Raw genomic sequence first — 16,079 nt, 5'->3', positions numbered from 1 at the left:
CGCCCCGCCGCCCCTCCCCCACTGCGACGGGCCGGGGTCGGCCTGGGGGCGCGGAGGGCGCGGCGTTGTGACCGCGGAGCGGCGTGCCCCTCCCCCGCCATGTGCACGGAGCGGGGGCGGGGGCGGGATGCGCCGGTGTCCGTGAGTGGGATCCTCGCCCCTGCCCGACACGCTCGCGCGCACACGCACAGTTCCCGCAAACTTGTCCGTGCCCAGCCCCCCTGCGCGGGGATCTGCGGGAGCCTGGGTGTGGGGGCCAGACCCCCCCCCGCGCCCTCCCCCGAGATGGCCCGGGTCCCGGCGGGGAGGGGGAGGACAGGGTCCCTCCCCCATGGGTAGCTGCACCTCCGGCCGGGAAGCCCCCACCACGCCACGCAGGGGCCTCTCCGTCCCAGAGAGCACATCGCTGGGGCGGCGGTGGCCCTCGGACACTAGGGCTGCGGGACCGGTCCTAGGGAGGCGTCGCAGACACCGGCGCTGGCGCTGGCTCCTCCCACTCCCGGCTGAACCTCTCCAGGGTTTTGTGTTACTGGACGCGCGCTCTGCCTGCCTGGGGACGTGGGCTCCCAGGTGCGCGTCCACCCACGTTCCAGCCCACAAGGGGCCCCCTGGCACTGGGAGAGGCCCCTCCTCCCCCCGGACAAAGAGCCTGTGCAGGCCCCTGACCTCACCGGCTGCCAGGGCCCGCGGAGGACCCCGACCCAGAGAGGCTCTGGCAGGACTGGGCTGGGCCGTGCTGTGCCCGGGAAGAGCCGGCCCTGCCGGCTGGGGCCTGGGAAGGGGACGCGGCTGCCGGGTGGGCGCAGGTGCCCCCCAGAGCAGGGTGCCTGTCCCAGGCCGTGCCACACAGGCCACTCGGAAGATCCTACTCTTGTATGTGAGAACTTTTCAGGAAAAGGGGAACGTGTACTCTTGTGATGGTCTACTTGGCGGTGGAGGCCACAGCTGGTAATTAAGGTCCTCAAGAAGCAATTAAGGGCCCGCCTCTGAGGAGGGGTCTGGGCGAGCCCAGGGCCTTGGACTCTGCCCCAGAGGGGGGCTCAGACGGGCGGGGCAGACAAAGCTGAGGCAGGGTCCTGGGCAGGGTCCCTCGGAGCAGGGACTCCTGTCTCAGCACCCGCCCCAATCAAAGCCAAGACGAAGCTCGGGGTTCCAGCTGCTGGCGCTGGTGACTCGTGGGGCAGGGGCTAGCGGACAGTGGGCCAGGCGCTGGGGCTGCGGCAGCAGTGACCATTTGGGCCCTGCCGGTCCCCGGAGCTGCATCCCTGGGCAGTCGGCTGCAGAGGGGTGGGGCAGGGACGGGAGGGAGCGTTCACACCGCCCAGGTGTGGTGTCCCAGTGCCACGCCGGCGTCCTGCCAGTCCCACGCCCTCTGCCCCAGCGTTCACGTTGGTCAGTTGTGTCTAAACCACAAAAGGGGGTGCAATGAGACGTGTCTGACGGCTTGTCCCGTCATGGCCAGAAACTCAGTTAGGCTTTCCCTGGGGTCCGCTTGGCCAAGAGGGGTCCGTTTAGTTGGTTGAGGGGGTTAAGATTTTATTTTTAGTTCTCAGTGCTGTGAAGGACCAGGAGAGACGGGCAGGGACGAGACAGCAGCTAGAAGAGGCACAGGGATCTTTCCTGTGCAAAGGCCCTGGGGCATGCAAGAGAGTGCTGGGCCAGCCACAAAGTGGGGTGGGAGGCGGCAGGGCCCTGGGGTGGGCAGGAAGCTGTGTTATTCTAGACTCATGGCTGTCACCCTCCTTTGTCACTCTGTCCTCCAGATGTGTGCAGAAAGGAAGGCCGTGGACTTTAAAAGACACGATTTTTTAAAGAAAGCATCTGACGAAGTCTGTAGCCGCCAGGCACCCCCTGGCCCATCAGCAGACCCGTGGGGCCGCAGGGACACCTGGAGGGGTGTTTTGCACTGGGACGTCTTGGGGGGCGACCTCCTCCTTTACGCCCGACCGAGAACGTGCTGGGACCGTCCTTGCAGGGCTCCCTGTGCCCGGGGCCGAAGCTCACTGACTGTGTTCTTGGTGTCCCGTGGGACTGACGTGGACACTCCCTGCAGGGGACATCTGTCAGCCTGAGGGTGACGCAGCTGAGGCCCGAGTCTGCGCAGCTGGCGGGGGAGACCACCTCCGCGCGAGGCGGAGAGGAAATGAAAGGCAGATTCCGGGTTGATGGAGGAGAAAACCATGCTGGAAACCACGAAACTGCGACGCGCTCCCATCGCTGAAGAGCAGCGTTGCAAAGGGAGACGAAGCGTAGGACAATTTGGAAATTGGCATTAAAATTGTTTAATTAAACTGTACAGAGTGTTCAGATTTTTTTTTAAATTCTCCAGGCCTCTGGAAAATCTGGTTCTGCTTTTCGCTATTGTGTTTTTTTTTTTTAAGGGCAAAGCTTTCCCTTGACAAAGAGCAGCGCGTGGGACCAGGGACCCCTGAGTTCCGCCCGTGCAGGTGGGGCCGGCTCCCCGGGGCCCGCGTGGGTCTCAGCCTCCCTGGCACTTCTCAGGGGAAGGAGGGCGCCCAGGACAGGACGGGCAGTGGGGCGCCGAGGGCACTGGAGTGGAGTGGTCCTGAGCTGCCCCCGCAGCGCCCCACGTCCCGGCTGCGGGTGGATTGCGGGTCTGGGGTCTGGTCTGCCGTGCGCCGGACCGAGGGCTGGGTGGACGGAGCCTAAGACTCAGCTGCCCTGGCTGTCCCTGCCTGGTGCCCACTGGGGAGCCCTCCTCCTGCCAGCTCTGGCGTCCTGCTGCCACCTGGGACCTGCGCCGGGAGCAGTAAAGACACATCCCCAGGCCACCGTCACCAGGGGCCCCACCCACCGTTGCCTGGAAACCAGGCCAGGAGGTGCTCCGCGGTGCCAGGGCTGGCCTCTGCGGGGATTGGCCTTCGGGGCAGGCGGTGGGCCACCCACCAGCACAGCCCTGGACCCCACCTGGCCGGATGCCTCTAGTGACGGGCGCCTCACTCCCTGCCCTGGCCTGAGCATCCTCCGCCACCCCAGCGCAGGGGTGGCCTGAGCCTGTGGGCGCCCACAATGGGGACACCAGCCTGGCCGGCCCCCGGGGCAGCGGTACCCCTGCTGGCACTCTCCCCTGCCCCAGGACCAAGAACAAGCTGCCGGGGGCCTTTCTAAGTGAGCCGTTTCTCCTGGAGCTCAGGCGCCGTGACTGTAGGTGTGTCGCAGACAGGCTCGTGATGGCAGATCAGCCTGCCCTGCCTGCGCGTCTCCCAGACAAGCGCCTCCGGGTCCGCGTCGGCTGCCCCCAGCCCCTGGTTGGCCCGGCTCCTCTGCCCCGCCGAGCGGCACTGAACCACCCGGGACAGGAGGGAGACGGTGCCGACCCCCCAGAAAGGGCACAGTCCGCTGGACTCAGAGGCCTGGGGGGGCCGCGGCGCAGCTGACCTGGACTCACAGACCGACAGAGGGTAACCGCGGCGCGAACACGCCCCATGCGCCTGTGGGACACACGCTTACAAACGTGCTCGTGTCTGAAATTCAGACTTCACTGGGCGTCCTGCGCTTCGTCCGGTGACCTGAACTCAGGCGGCAGCAGGTGAGGTGGGGCGGGTCTGTGGGGGCGGGGACCCAGCTTTGGACCAGCAGGTGCCCTTGCAGGGCAGTGGAGAAGAGGCCGGGCTGTGTAGTCTCCCAAAGCAGGAGAAAGCATGGCGGGCCACCCCAAGCACGGAAGATTCTAGATCTTCATTCTGCACGAAGAAACCACAACACCCTCTGGGGAGGGCACGGCGGGTCTCCTTTGCTCGTGCCTGGCATACTGTAGGTGCTGAATAAACGCATGCTGACTGGATGGCTGAAGGGGTCGGGTGAGCATCTGAAGGGAGGCCGGGACGCACAGGCCCCCAGACTGTGCTGGGGGGTCGGTGGCCCCGCACCCCAGGGGTCCTGGTGGCTGCTGGGCGGGGGCCCTTTCCCAGGGCTCTCAGCCCGGGAACCTGCAACACGTCCAGAGTTTTAACTCAGGAATAACGATTGTGAAGTTTCAACGTTAGGTGATTAAAACCTGCGGAAGAGCTGGGTGCAGAACCATCCACGCCAAGGCAGCTGCCTCGGCGGCGTCTGGACGTCTGGGCCACGGCGCGTGGAGCGACAGCACAGGCTGAGGCCAGGGCTGGGGAGAGCTGGGGGTCAGCGGGGCTGTGTGTGGCCTGCGGGTCACGGGGTGCAGGGAGAATTAGGGCCTTTCTTGGGCCCCACAGACACATGGCCTGGCTGTGTGGCCTTGGACAAGCGTCTTGGCCTCTCTGGGCCTTAAATTTCCTCCTCTAGAAAATAAATTCTGCATCAGATGAAAAGTGATGAAGAGCTGGCATTTCCCCCAACAACCGGACGTGGAACTACCACACAGCTAGCACTTCCACTCCCGGCTGTGCCCAGGAGAAAGGAAAAGGTGTCCACGCAGAAACCTGTGCTCACACAGCCGAGAGGCGGGGAAGACCCGCGCCCCAGCGGGCCAGCGGGCGAGCGTGCGTGCTCCGGCCGCGATGGAACATTACTCAGCCCTGAAGGAAATGACATTTTGGCACCACCTGGAGGAACCTTGAGGGCGTTATACGAAGTGACATAAGCCAGACACGAGAGGACACGTGTCGCACGATTCCATTTACACAAAATTTCCAGAATAGGTAAATTCCTAGACACAGGGCAGGGCGGGGGAGGGGACTGCTGGGGGGAGGGCGGCAGGGCCGGCTGAGTCCTCGGGGCAGGGGTGACGTGTGGGATTCGGCCTCTGGGCCCCCGGTGAGCCAGGACAGCCTCCGCGGGGCCTGGGGGCTGATGGGGCACAGCCCCCCGGGGCGTGCACAGGGCGGGTACAGGCTGCAGGGCTGCCGAGCCCCCAGGACACTGCAGAGGGGACGTGGGCTGACCTGAGAGGGGAGGTGGGGTCAGCATGCCCAGGACTTCAGAGGGGCCGGGGCCGAGGCCGACACCACCCTCCTCTCCCCGCCTGACTCCTGTGCAGCCCCTGGCTCTGCAAGGCCCCCTCTGCCTGCAGAAGGGGCTGCGCCAGGGCAGACCCAGGGGCTCCCCGCCAGGCCTCCACGGGCCCTTTCTCAGAGAGGGCTCACACCTCACTCTGGGAGGGTCCCACTCTGCCCCAGCCCCAGCCCCTCGGAGACCAGAGGAGGCGACACCCACGCTGGGCGCCCTGGGAACACGGCCTGTGCGGTCCCAGGGCCCTCACCGCCCACCCTGGTGCTGGTGCCGGAGCTCACGGCCCAGCTCGTCGGGACCCCCAGGGCGCAGGCTCCTGCCCTGCAGCTCGGTTTGGCCGAGACCTGGGGGAGGGCGCGTGACCAGCGTGGGCCAAATCCGAGGCGCCCCACGCGGCTGCAGCGCGGCCGGGGCCAGGCGGGAAGCAAGGCCGCTTGGAATCCCGTCGCCTTTCGTACCTCGCCCCGCGATGTTTGTATCTTTGCGGTTAACTGAGTTAAGTCATCAGCTGTCAAATATTTGAACAGCCCCTCCCGAGGGACGCCCCTCCTGGCTGTGACAAAGGTCGCGCCCCCAGAACCCCAGCTGCAACGCCAGCAGGCCGGGTGGCAGACGCGGCGCCCGCCCACCTGGGCCAGCCCGGCGGCTGCTCCCTGCCAGCTGGTCTCTGGGAGGCCGCAGCGGACGGCTCCGGCAGCGTCTGTACGATCCATCGCAAATCATTCGTGCTTTGTTTGACGCGCGGCTGAGCCCACTGGATGCTGGCCTGCTCGGGCTCCTTCCTGCCCCGGAAAGCCCCAGCCCAGACCCGTCCTGGGCGCCGACCTCTGACAGGAGGGCAGACCCCACGCCAGCCCTGCTGTGCCCCCAAAAGCCGGGGTGTCACTGCCACGGAGCGCGGGCAGGAAACGCCAGGCAATGCCAGTCCTCCGTGGGAACTGGGGGGCCGCGCCCCACGGGAGGCCACCGCAGGAGCCACCCCAGAAGCTGAGGCACCGGGCGCAGACAGCGTCTGGAAACGCACAAGCCCAGAGAGAAACCCAGAAAGATTCTAGCCCCCAGGACCCTCCTGGGGTCACCCCTTCCCATGCCCCACGTGAGCTGTCCTCACCCAGCTGCCCCTCAGAACCCTCCAGCAGCCATGCTCTGAGGACCCCGGGGAAGGAGCCCCACCCAGAACCCACCTGGCCTTCCTGGCTGTTCTGAGTGTCTCACTCTCTCTCTGTGTCTCCAGCTGCAATGTCTTGTTCCCGGTGAAAATGGGAGCCATCCCTACCTCCAGTCGAGCCAGCAGCGGTGGTCAGTCATCAACACTTTAGTATGAATTAGCATCTCAGAGCCTGAGGTGGTGGGGAAGAGGCTGGGGGTGGGGAAGAGCTGGGGAAGCTGACGTCAGTGAGGGCAAAGGATGAGGTGGCGATGTCCAGGTCTGAGGGGCTATGACTGTGGTCCAGACAGGCACATCCTCTTCCGTGTGCCCAGGACCGGAGACCGGGGACTGACCAGGGTGGGAGGGTGAAGGAGGGCCCAGGTCTCTGCCGGGGCAGGGAGGGGCTGGTGGTGCTGTTTGTTGAGGGGATGCTGGAGGAGAAGGAGCATCTGAGTGGATGAGGCAGCTTCCGAGGCCTAGAGGGGCCGAGAAGGAATCGATGAGAAGGTTGGCGCCCCTGCGGCCGGCTCCCTGGGAGCAGACGTGGAGAGACGGTTTGCTCCCAGGCAGCTGCGGCGGCTGTGGGCGGCGGGGCTCGGTCCTCCTGGGACCCCACAGAGTCACCCGTGGATGGGTGTAGGGGGCAGTTCCGGTCCTGACCCCCTGGGCGCTGGCCTTTGGTCCTCCCACCGCGCTCAGCCTCCCTGGGTCCGCCCCTGTGCCTGCCGTGTGCGCACCTGCTCTGTGCTGGGCACGGCTGCGCCTGCGCACGGCGCCTGAGTCCGGCCGTGCTGCCCCGTCCCTGGGCCGGGGGTGCCGTGTCAGCCCCCACTCCTCTCCCGCGCAGCCGGCCATGGCGGTTCTGGGCTGGGGGCCCCATGGCGCGTGGCGCTCGCGGGGCGGTCGAAGCGCTGCTGCTGCGTGCCGGTTCCCTCTGCCTTGCCGCCGCCGCGCCCCACCAGGCGCCGTGGTAACTCCCCCCACGCTCCGGCTCCACGTGGCAAGGAGGGAACTGAGGCTTTTCTCTTCCCATTTTTTCCTAGTAAATCAGCTTTTAACTGTCTCCACCTCTGTGAGTGCTGAGCCGCCTGCGGCCCGCGGAGTGGTCCTGGCTAAGTTAATCGAACCCCGACCGCGTGCAGCCAGGAGGTGCGGGCCCTGAGGGCTGGCGGGTGTTTCCTCCTCACCGGGAGGGCGGCACCCACCTGCCACCATCTCCTTTCACTGCCCTCCCTCGTCTTCTTTTCAAAGGCCACACCCTGCTTTGAGGGCCTTTGTAGCAAGCTATAGCAACCATTGACACTGTAGTGTGAATTCATTTCTCAAGGTCTTTTCCCATCATTGACGGTGGAGAGCAGGGGGTTTAGGCGAAGACACGGGAAAGGCTGCCAGGCGTGGCGGGGGCGTCAGGGAGAGTAGGTGCCGCGAGGCAGGGCCGGGCTGGACGTGGGCTGCAGACTCCTGCCTGCACGTCTCGGCAGCCCGGCCAAGCCGCCCCCACCCCGGCCCAGCCCCGGGGAGGACCCGTCTCAGCTTGGTACGGGTCTGGTGGGGCCAGGTGGGATCAGGCCTCCCGAGGATGCTTTCAGGGGACAAGGACCTGGGGTGCACAAGCAGGGGCCGGGCCGGGCGGAGGGTGCAGCTGCAGGGCCGGCGTGAGCGCAGTGCCAGGGAGAGCGAGCCCCTGGGCACCAAACGTGAGGCAGCCCCTGAGCCAAGAGCAGCTGCCGCCGGGTGTCGGGGGCACCTGCGCACCCCGGCTGTGCTGCGTGTGCCTGCGGGGCCCGGTCAGGCCTCAGCTACGGGCCTGTGCTGGAGGCTGAGCCCCTCGGCCACCCGCTCTGGTCCTCAGCCCTCGTGCAAGACACCCCCGCCCTGGCGCAGGCCGGGGCCTCGGGGTCAGGCAATGGCTGCTGGGGGGCCAGTCCTGGAGGGTCAGGGAGGGGGACAGGGGGCTGTGACGGGACGGCCTCTCCAGGTGCCCCTGGCGACCCCCGGAACCCCCTGCCAGGGAGCAGCTGCAGGCCACGCAGAGACCCCCGCCGGGAGAGGCTGAGGCTTCGGCTTCCCGGATTCACAGCCTCTTCTGAGGCCTCACTGCTGAGACGAGGGCAGCAGGGACGGGCTCCGCTCTGCCAGGCCCCTCGGGGTGCAGAGCTGCCCACAGATGAGCTCCGCAGCCCTCTGCTCCGGGCAGGCGGCCCCCAGAGGGTCCCAGGGCCTCCCCAGCCTCGGGGCAGCGGGGTGGGGTCTGTTGGTCACCCTCACTGGTGCCCCCACTGGGCCGGATGCCTGCCCCCGGCTCCGCCCACAGGCCCTGTGGGTCCTGGCCGTCCCCCCACGTGGGCCGTCTGTGCCCATGTCACCCCTCAAGGGGGGCTGGGCCGTGGAGGGCACCTCCCAAGTCACCAGCCCGGGAATGCTGGGAAGAGGTGTCACGTGAGCCCTGCGTGCTGGGGGTTCTTCCCATCCCGTGTGCCAGGCTCGGGGGAGGAACGAGGAGCGGCCCCTCCTTTCTGGCCCAACTGGACGCCCACAGCCAGGGGGAGGGGCCGCCCAGGAGAAGGGGCTCTCCGGGGGCACTGGCCGGGGGACAGCGTGGTTGGCAGAGACGGCGGGGACACCCCACAGTCACCAGGACAATGCGACGCCTGGGGACAGACCTGCTGGGGACAAGCTCATGCTCTGGAGTCGCGCCGCGGGCTGAGACTGAGCCGGCGCGTGGGGGACGGTGAGGGAAGCCCTTAGGCAGGCGGCGGGGGACGGACACCAAGTTTCAGGGACATCCGTGCAGCGCGAGGGGCCTAACATACGCGTCACGGGAGTCTCAGAAGCCCGGGGCCAAGAACAGGGCAGAAAAGGCACTTCAAGAACTAATGCCGGAATATTCCTGAAACACACACACTTACGGATACGGAAAGCTCAGTGGGTCCAAACTAGGACTGGAGCCGAGCAGAGCGCTCCAAGCTCACCTTCCGCAGAGCTCCGGCATCCAGAGGCGAAGAGAAAATCGTGCCCAGAGCGGGAGGGAAAACCAAGCTGGTTCACAGCGGGGCGAGAGGGGCTTCCGGCACACGGCGCGGGAGACTCGGGTGCAGTGGGGGCCGTGGCCCTCGCGCCACGCTGAGGAGCCGGAGTGGCAACACCGCCGCCCCCCCAGAAGAGGAACAGGAGGTGGGAGGCTTCTGTCCGTGCAGACGGAGATCGCTCGAAGAAACCACAGAAGCACAAAAGGAAAAGATTGTTCGATTGAAACGCTCTGCTCACCACGACGTGTGCCAGTCAGGGTGTGGGGGCTCGCGCCGGCGCCCCCAGCACTTCGGGTGGGCAGGGGAGGCCCGGCCAGGGGGTTCCCCCGCACAGCCAGGCTGAAGGCCGGCGGGGGGGGGGAAGCGGTCCTCGGCGTCCCTGGCCTGTGGCTGTGTCTTCCTGTCCTCTCGTGGAAAGGCACCGTCATTGGACTCGGGGCCACCCTGGTAACCTGGGGTGACCTCACCTCGAAATCCTTAACTATTCCGTCTGCAAAGACCCTTTTTCAACAAGGCGACATTCACAGGTGATGGGGACACACATCTCTTGGGGTCTGCCAGCCCCAGGCTTGGGGCAGCTCGTGGGACCTTCCAAGCCAGGCCCTGCCTGCGTGGCCGCCCGGCTCCCAGCACCCGGCGCGTCCCCTCCTCCGCCTCACGCAGGCCTTCCCGGCGCGCGTCGGCCACGGAGGCTCCTCGCACGTCACAGGTGGCGGCGGGAGACGCGTCCGCTCCGGGGGAAGCTCTCCCTCCTCGCGGCCTCATGGAGCTGCGTGGAGCCACGCGCAGCCTCTTCGTGCCGCCGTGTCCTCTCTCTCTGGCCTTCCTGCAGCTTCACACCCACTAGGACAAGGCGCAAAGCCTGTTCTGGGTCCCTGCAGCACGCGGCCCGGAGGCGCCAGCTGGCGTTGGAAGCTGTCGGTTCCTGTCGGTCGTTGCGGGTCTTCGAGGCAAGTCTGTCTGTGGCTGAGGGGCCGGACCAGGACCCGGGCTTGGCGGGGACGGGTGAGGCGTCCTGGGGCAGTAGCCAGGAAATGCTGGGTAAGCCACGGCCACGTCGTGAGGGCTCAGCTGCGCGCACAGAGAGGAACAGACCCTCCGGCAGCCACGAATGCCGAGGCCCAAACGCCAGGCGGTGGCCCTGGTGTATGCGGCAGTGGCTGCCATAGGGATTGGGCGTGGGATCCCCACCTCCTAGCCAGGCGCCTGGGGCTCCATGAACGCGAGGACATGAGACAAGGCCGTGGGTCCGGGTAAGGCAGGACTGAAACTGGGGTCCCCAGGGGGCCGTGTCCTCAGCACAGGGGGGCCAGGCAAGGCCGGCTCACCGCTTCCCACCGCCTGTCTCCGCTGGCCTCAGGTGGGAGAGAAAGCGGTGTCCCTCCGAAACCACCACTCTTGGCCTCGGGTTAGAATTTGTGCTACCTGCAAGGTCTGGAAAGCCTCCCGCTGAGAAACTCACGTAAAAGCTGGACCCGGGCCGGTGATACCCTGGAGTCCTTGGCTGGCCGATGGGATCTCAGCACGTCTTTGGAGGGTGACTCCAGCCCGCGTGGCCAGGGCTCCTCTGCTCAGACCAAACGCACGAGGGATCGATTCACCGTGAGTGAGAGCCAGCGGGGTCGTGAGTCCCAGAACTTGAGCCAACACCGTGTCAAATGGAGAAACACAGGAAGGGAAGTTGAAGGTTAGGAAAAACTCCAGAGAGGAAATCAGAATCCTAGAGGAGGAAATAAGATATCGTGGAGCAGGAGTGAAGCCTGGTGGACCTAAGATAGATTTAAGTTATAATCTTTGAAGTCACGAAGTTAGTGGGGGTTAAGCAGCCAACCGGACACGGCTGGTAGGAGAATCCGTGAACTGGAAGGCGAAGGGCAGAAAATCACCCCCTTGCCCCCCAGCGTGGTCGGAAGATGTCACGTAGGAAAGAAAGCCCAGGGGGCCTTGGGGGCAACAGGCCAAACAAGCCCCAAACAGGGTCCTGAGACTATGGCCAGGGCCTCTTGGGACCTGTGACCTCCTGTTCTATAAATAACGCTTTCCCGGGGCAGCCACGCCCGGTCGTTCGCGCGTTGTCCGCGGCGGCTTCCGCGCTGCATCGAGGGAGTTGAGCCGTCGTGACAGAGACCACCCGCCACAGCCCTGAAATTGTCCCCACCTGGCCCTTTCCAGAAAAACCTGCTGACCTGCTCCAAAGGGGCTCCGGAAGGAAGAGGGAGAAATGAGGAAGAAGCCATCGTTGAAGCGTCGTGGCTGGGAACTTTCCAGAGTCTGTGAACCACGTGACATGAACCATCGGGTTCAAGAAACACACAGCAGAGCCAAGCAGGGTAAATCCGCGTCAACTCCCGCGAGACCCGGTGGGTGGGGCTGTGGGACCCAGGTGGGGACAGGGTCCTGAGGCTGCGAGACAGTGAAGCCCAGTGGCTTCCCCAAGGGCAAGCGGGCGGTCGGCACTCCCGCCAGCACCAGGGGACGACCTCCCAGGGCGCGGCGGGAGGGAGTCTGCGCCTGGTGCTGGGGGAGGAACCGCCGCTGGGCTCCTGCTGAAGGAGCGACTTCGCGGAGAAGGGACCAGGCCGAGGAGGAAGATACTCGTGACGTCTGCAAGGAACACGGAGAAACACGTTATTCGAAGACAGAACAGACCTACTGACCCGAGAGCCGTAATGTGCGCGGACGGGAGACTCCGCGCCGCAGGAAAGGCGCCGATGCCTTCGATGCCGTTTGCACCAGAACCCAACAGGCGCTTCTTGGGAGTTGACACGCTGACCCTGAATTTATCTGGATGAATAAAGACGCAAGAACAGCCAGGCTGGTTTCAAGGAAGAGCAGTAGGGAAGGTCCCTCAATCGGACTTGACTCCCTGTCCAGCCGCGGTCACTGAGGCACCAGGGGACTGACGAGGAGTAGGAGGAGGAAGAGGAGGAGGAGGAAGAAGAGGAGGAAGAGGAGGAGGAGGAAGAGGAGGAGGCACTGACAGCCGTAAAGAGGCCCCCCCACCCCCGAGCAGGACACCGAGTGGAGAGATGGAGGCTGGGGAGGCAGAACCAGCCGGATCAGCAGGTGTCTGCGCAGGTAACGGCCACGCACTGAAGCCGCCTGAACCTGCTCCCGAGAGCCCACGGCCGAGTGTTCGCCACGCGCGGGCGAGCTGCTCGTTACACAAGCCACGAGCGAGGGTTAGATCGCACAAGCGCGCGGTCAGTGCTGAAGCTGCAAGAAGCTTCAGTTTGATGAGCATAATCTGTACGAGGGCGGGAGGTGGTTGAACAGCGGATGGCGTGTCGGATTTAATGACAACACGCCTGCTGGGAAGGGGGCCGTGGGTGGGGTGTGGCCCTGCCTCTCGGGCGGCGGCCACGCTCAGCCCGGCCGCGGGTGCGAGGGCTGGGCAGAGGCGTCCCGTCCGACGCGGTCGGCCACGTGGGGTTTATAGCGAGCCTCACGTGTCTATCGCCGTTTGTGGGTCGTGTGCCGTGCGTGGCTGTGTCACACGTGTACGAAGCCGCTGCATGTGTGTAAATGCACACGTGCACACCGGCAGTGACTCGCGCTCCAGTAGAACAGCAACTCCCCGAAGGTGCGTGGCGGGTGCCCCATCTGGGGACATCTGAGGCACCTGAAGCCTCTCGCGTCGTGTGCGAATCCTGAGGGGCGCGGCTGACGCTGGCATCGTCCCACGTTTCAGAACTGCAGAGCATCCTACAATTTGAAAACCAGCTTCGAGCAGGATTTGGCCTTGGCTCTCAGCCCCCCCATGCCAGGGAAGGTTCCATTCACCTCTGACCACGGCCGGGAAGACAGGAGCGTGGAGGGGGGCGGAGGCTTGGAGTGCGCTGTCCGGAACATCCCTCCTGCTCCCGCCGTCGTGCTCCCTGGGCACACGGTGGCGGGGGTCAGGGCTGGGACCCTGGTCCACCTGCCCTGCCTAGCGCCTGTGTACAGGGCACGGGCGTCGCAGGTAGAGGGGTGGGGCAGAGCTGCCCCCCGAGAGCACCCCCTGCCTCCAGGCCCCTCCCCCACTCAGCTTGGCAGGCATGGCCACAGCAGAGAATCGATCGACTGTAATTGGGACTTGGAAGAGGTTTAATATTTAACTGGATTAAATATTTAAACAGGGTGCGCTGACGGCTGGCAGGAGAACAGGGCCTGAGGTTGGGAGGCAGGTCCCACCGGGAGGGTGGGCGTCAGTACCGGGCCACGGCAGGGGCTGGGGCTCCTTCCCAGGGCGATGCGGGCAGCTCAGTCTTGCCGCGGGGGCCGGCTCAGCCCGAGGTTCTGACTCGGGGCCCTTGGACAGACTCGGGGTGAGCCCTGACTCTGGAGCCCGGACCATGGGAGTCTGGGTGTCACCCTGGGGGGCCTGGACCCCCTCAGATAAGCGCAGATGTCATCCGTGGCAGCCCCCAAAGGACAGGATGAACCACTGGCCGCCATGTTCTCCTGTCCTCTTCCTTCCAGACCTGGGCAGCGCGTGGTCTTCCGGCCCCTGGCAGAGTAGGGGGCTGCTCCCCAACTCCCAGGTGGCGGCTCCCCTCGTCCCCCACAAAGATGTCCCTGAGCCAGGCCCCAGTGGGGTCCACACAGCCGGGTGGGGTGGGGCAGGCTGGTCCCCTGTGCCCCGTGCCGCGGAGGGCCCACCCGAGGGGCTCAGCCCCCACGCTGGGGGCAGCTGCTGTCACTCACCCAGGGTCCCTGAGTCTCCCGCAAAACCTCTCCCCCTGCGGGCCTGGGCAGCTCTACTGGGGACAAACCCGCGTGGCAGAATGACTGCCTTGGGCCCCTCGGTGCGGGTGTCCCTCTGTGCGGGTGTCCCTCTGTCCCCCTGTCCGGGTCCCCCGGTGTTCGCTGGGGTCGCCCTGGTGGGCAGCGTCCCGAGCAGAGCCCCACGTGGCTGGCCCAGCCTGGCTCTGGGCAGTGTCAGCTCGGCGGGAGGAAGCGGCCAGGCAGCCCTCGTGACGGCTTGCAGGCCCCAGGAACCGGGACACAAGTCAACGCCCAGCCAGGCCCAGGGGCTTCCTGAGGCCCTTCAGGGTCTGGGGTCCTGGGCTGGGCCCCACGGCATGACCAGGGCTGAGGACAAAGAGGGCGGGGCCGCCCCCGCGCGGACACGGCCGGCCCGCTCAGGGCCCCCCTGGGCACTGAGGGCAGACGTGGGTCGGGGTGTCAGTGGCCCCTCCGGCCGGGCGGGCGCCCTCCCTGCGCCTCGATGTCCCCACCTGTGAGGCAGGCTGGACAGTCGTCCCTGCGCAGGGGGTGTCGCAGGCTATAGGACACGGGAGCCACGTGGTGCTGGGGCCTGGGCGCACGGCCTGTCCACGGTGTCCCTGGTCACCCTCCTAGGGGCCTCCCGCTGGAGGAGACAGACAGATGGACGGAGGAAGCCAGACGGGGCCAGGGAGGAGGGGACTTCTGGGGCACCCCCTGCCCCCGGCTGCAGGATGGCGGCTGCGAGGCCCGCGGAGGCCTGACCGGAAGCAGCCTCGCTGCGGTCTCAGCGTAGGACCCCCATGCGCGCAACTCCGGCCCTCAGCTCCTGCGCACCCTGCCGTCCCTGTCACTGACCTTCCCCGCGAGGGCCCAGCCTGGGCTTCGGGGCAGGAGGGGCGGACGGGGCCTCCAGGGTAGGCAAGTGGAGGGAGGAGGCCGGAGGGGGCCGCCCTGGCAGGGCGTCCTGGGGGCTGTGACGTGGCTGGAGGGCGGGCAGGTGGTGGATATGGCTGGGCCGTGACCCCCTGACAGGGGCAATCGCGCCGTCCGGCCTGGTGGGTGCGGGCACACGCAGCGCAGCGTGGGCGGCTGGGCGGCGGGTGCCGGTCTGAGGGTCGGAGGGGACAGACAGCGCGAAGCCTGTCGTGCGGACCCCGTGTTGTGAGCAGGAGTGGGACAGCCGGCTGGATCCTTGTTCAGTTGCCGTGGCCACCAGGCAGCCCTGGCCCGGCCCAACGGGTGTCCGGAGTCCTGCATGAGCTGCGCCTGGGGGCAGCCGTCACCCGCAGGGCCTCAGCTGCTCTCGGCACCGCGGCGGGCCGCGTTCGGGCCTCCTGGGCAGACCCTGGTCCCAGCAGGACATGGTGATGTTCTGCTGACCCCGGCGGGCTGCGGGCCAACGCGAGGTAAACACCCGGAATGTGCTAGAAGGTGTTAACTGTGTGTGGTCCACTCGCATGGGAGGCAGGTCCTGCGTGTGTGCACCCACCCCCCACGGCCCCCACGGCCTCCACGTGCCCCCCACATCTCCCAGCCCTGTTCCCACGCCCACTCTCCTCTCTTGCTAGTCTGCAGTGGTTCCGGCACCAGACGCTCCCCCAGGACGGGCGGTAATGGCTTGTTTGATCTCAGCCCCGTGTGATCGGGAGGAAGCGGCTGCAGGACTAACCAGGCGGCTCCGAGGCAGCAGCTCCGCCCGACGCCCGGGCTCCTCGGGACGGTCACCCCACGGGGCGGGAGGCCAGTGTTGGTGGTCCCCGCGTGGCCAGGGTCTGCTTCTGCCTGTGGGAGTGGGGGCCAGGTGCTGGGGGGCTCGGTGTGATTCTGGGGTGAGGGGAGAGCTTGGAGGGTGGGGCCCGCTGTGGGGGTGTCTGTAGCTGCCAGGGACCTTTGGCTTCGAGATGGGGGCTGGGGCCACACCCACGGCAGAGGGACCCTCGGCCCGTGTCCACCCCGCCTGGAGCGAGCAGATCCGGGGGTCCCTGCTGTGCCCTCGCAGATGCCCACGGAGGTCCCCAAACCTGCCCAGTGCTGCCCGGTGCGGCTGCGTCGTGGAGGCCTGGGCAGGCCGGGGGGCCGTGGGGGGCGCTGGCTGCCTGCGCATGGGCCTGGGGTGTCGCCTCAGCACCCACTTCCTGCCACCAGCTCCGCTCTCCGCAGGTGTTCTGGCCCCGCCTCCACTCGCAAAGCAGCCTCGAGACCCTCCTGACCTGTGGGGGCTGAGTGGTGGCCCCCGG

General features: G+C 66.6%; 1 protein-coding gene across 1 annotated transcript in view; it reads right to left on the bottom strand.

Annotated features, from left to right (window-relative positions):
- CACNA1H (calcium channel, voltage-dependent, T type, alpha 1H subunit) overlaps window positions 1-6,955 on the bottom strand; it is a 72,816-nt gene extending 65,861 nt beyond the window's left edge. The window contains exons 1-2 of the mRNA XM_012647493.1: window positions 6,838-6,955; window positions 5,201-5,294 (exon numbers count right to left, since the gene is read on the bottom strand). Of these exons, the coding sequence (XP_012502947.1) occupies window positions 5,201-5,294; window positions 6,838-6,955 (212 nt within the window). The remainder of the gene's footprint in view (window positions 1-5,200; window positions 5,295-6,837) is intronic.
- Window positions 6,956-16,079: the final 9,124 nt, after the last annotated feature.

This window comes from Propithecus coquereli, unplaced genomic scaffold (assembly GCF_000956105.1).
Source record: "Propithecus coquereli isolate 6110/MARCELLA unplaced genomic scaffold, Pcoq_1.0 Scaffold27, whole genome shotgun sequence".
Taxonomy (NCBI): domain Eukaryota; kingdom Metazoa; phylum Chordata; class Mammalia; order Primates; family Indriidae; genus Propithecus; species Propithecus coquereli.
The sequence above is the reverse complement of the archived record's forward strand: the minus strand, read 5'-3'. Positions and strand labels throughout refer to the sequence as shown.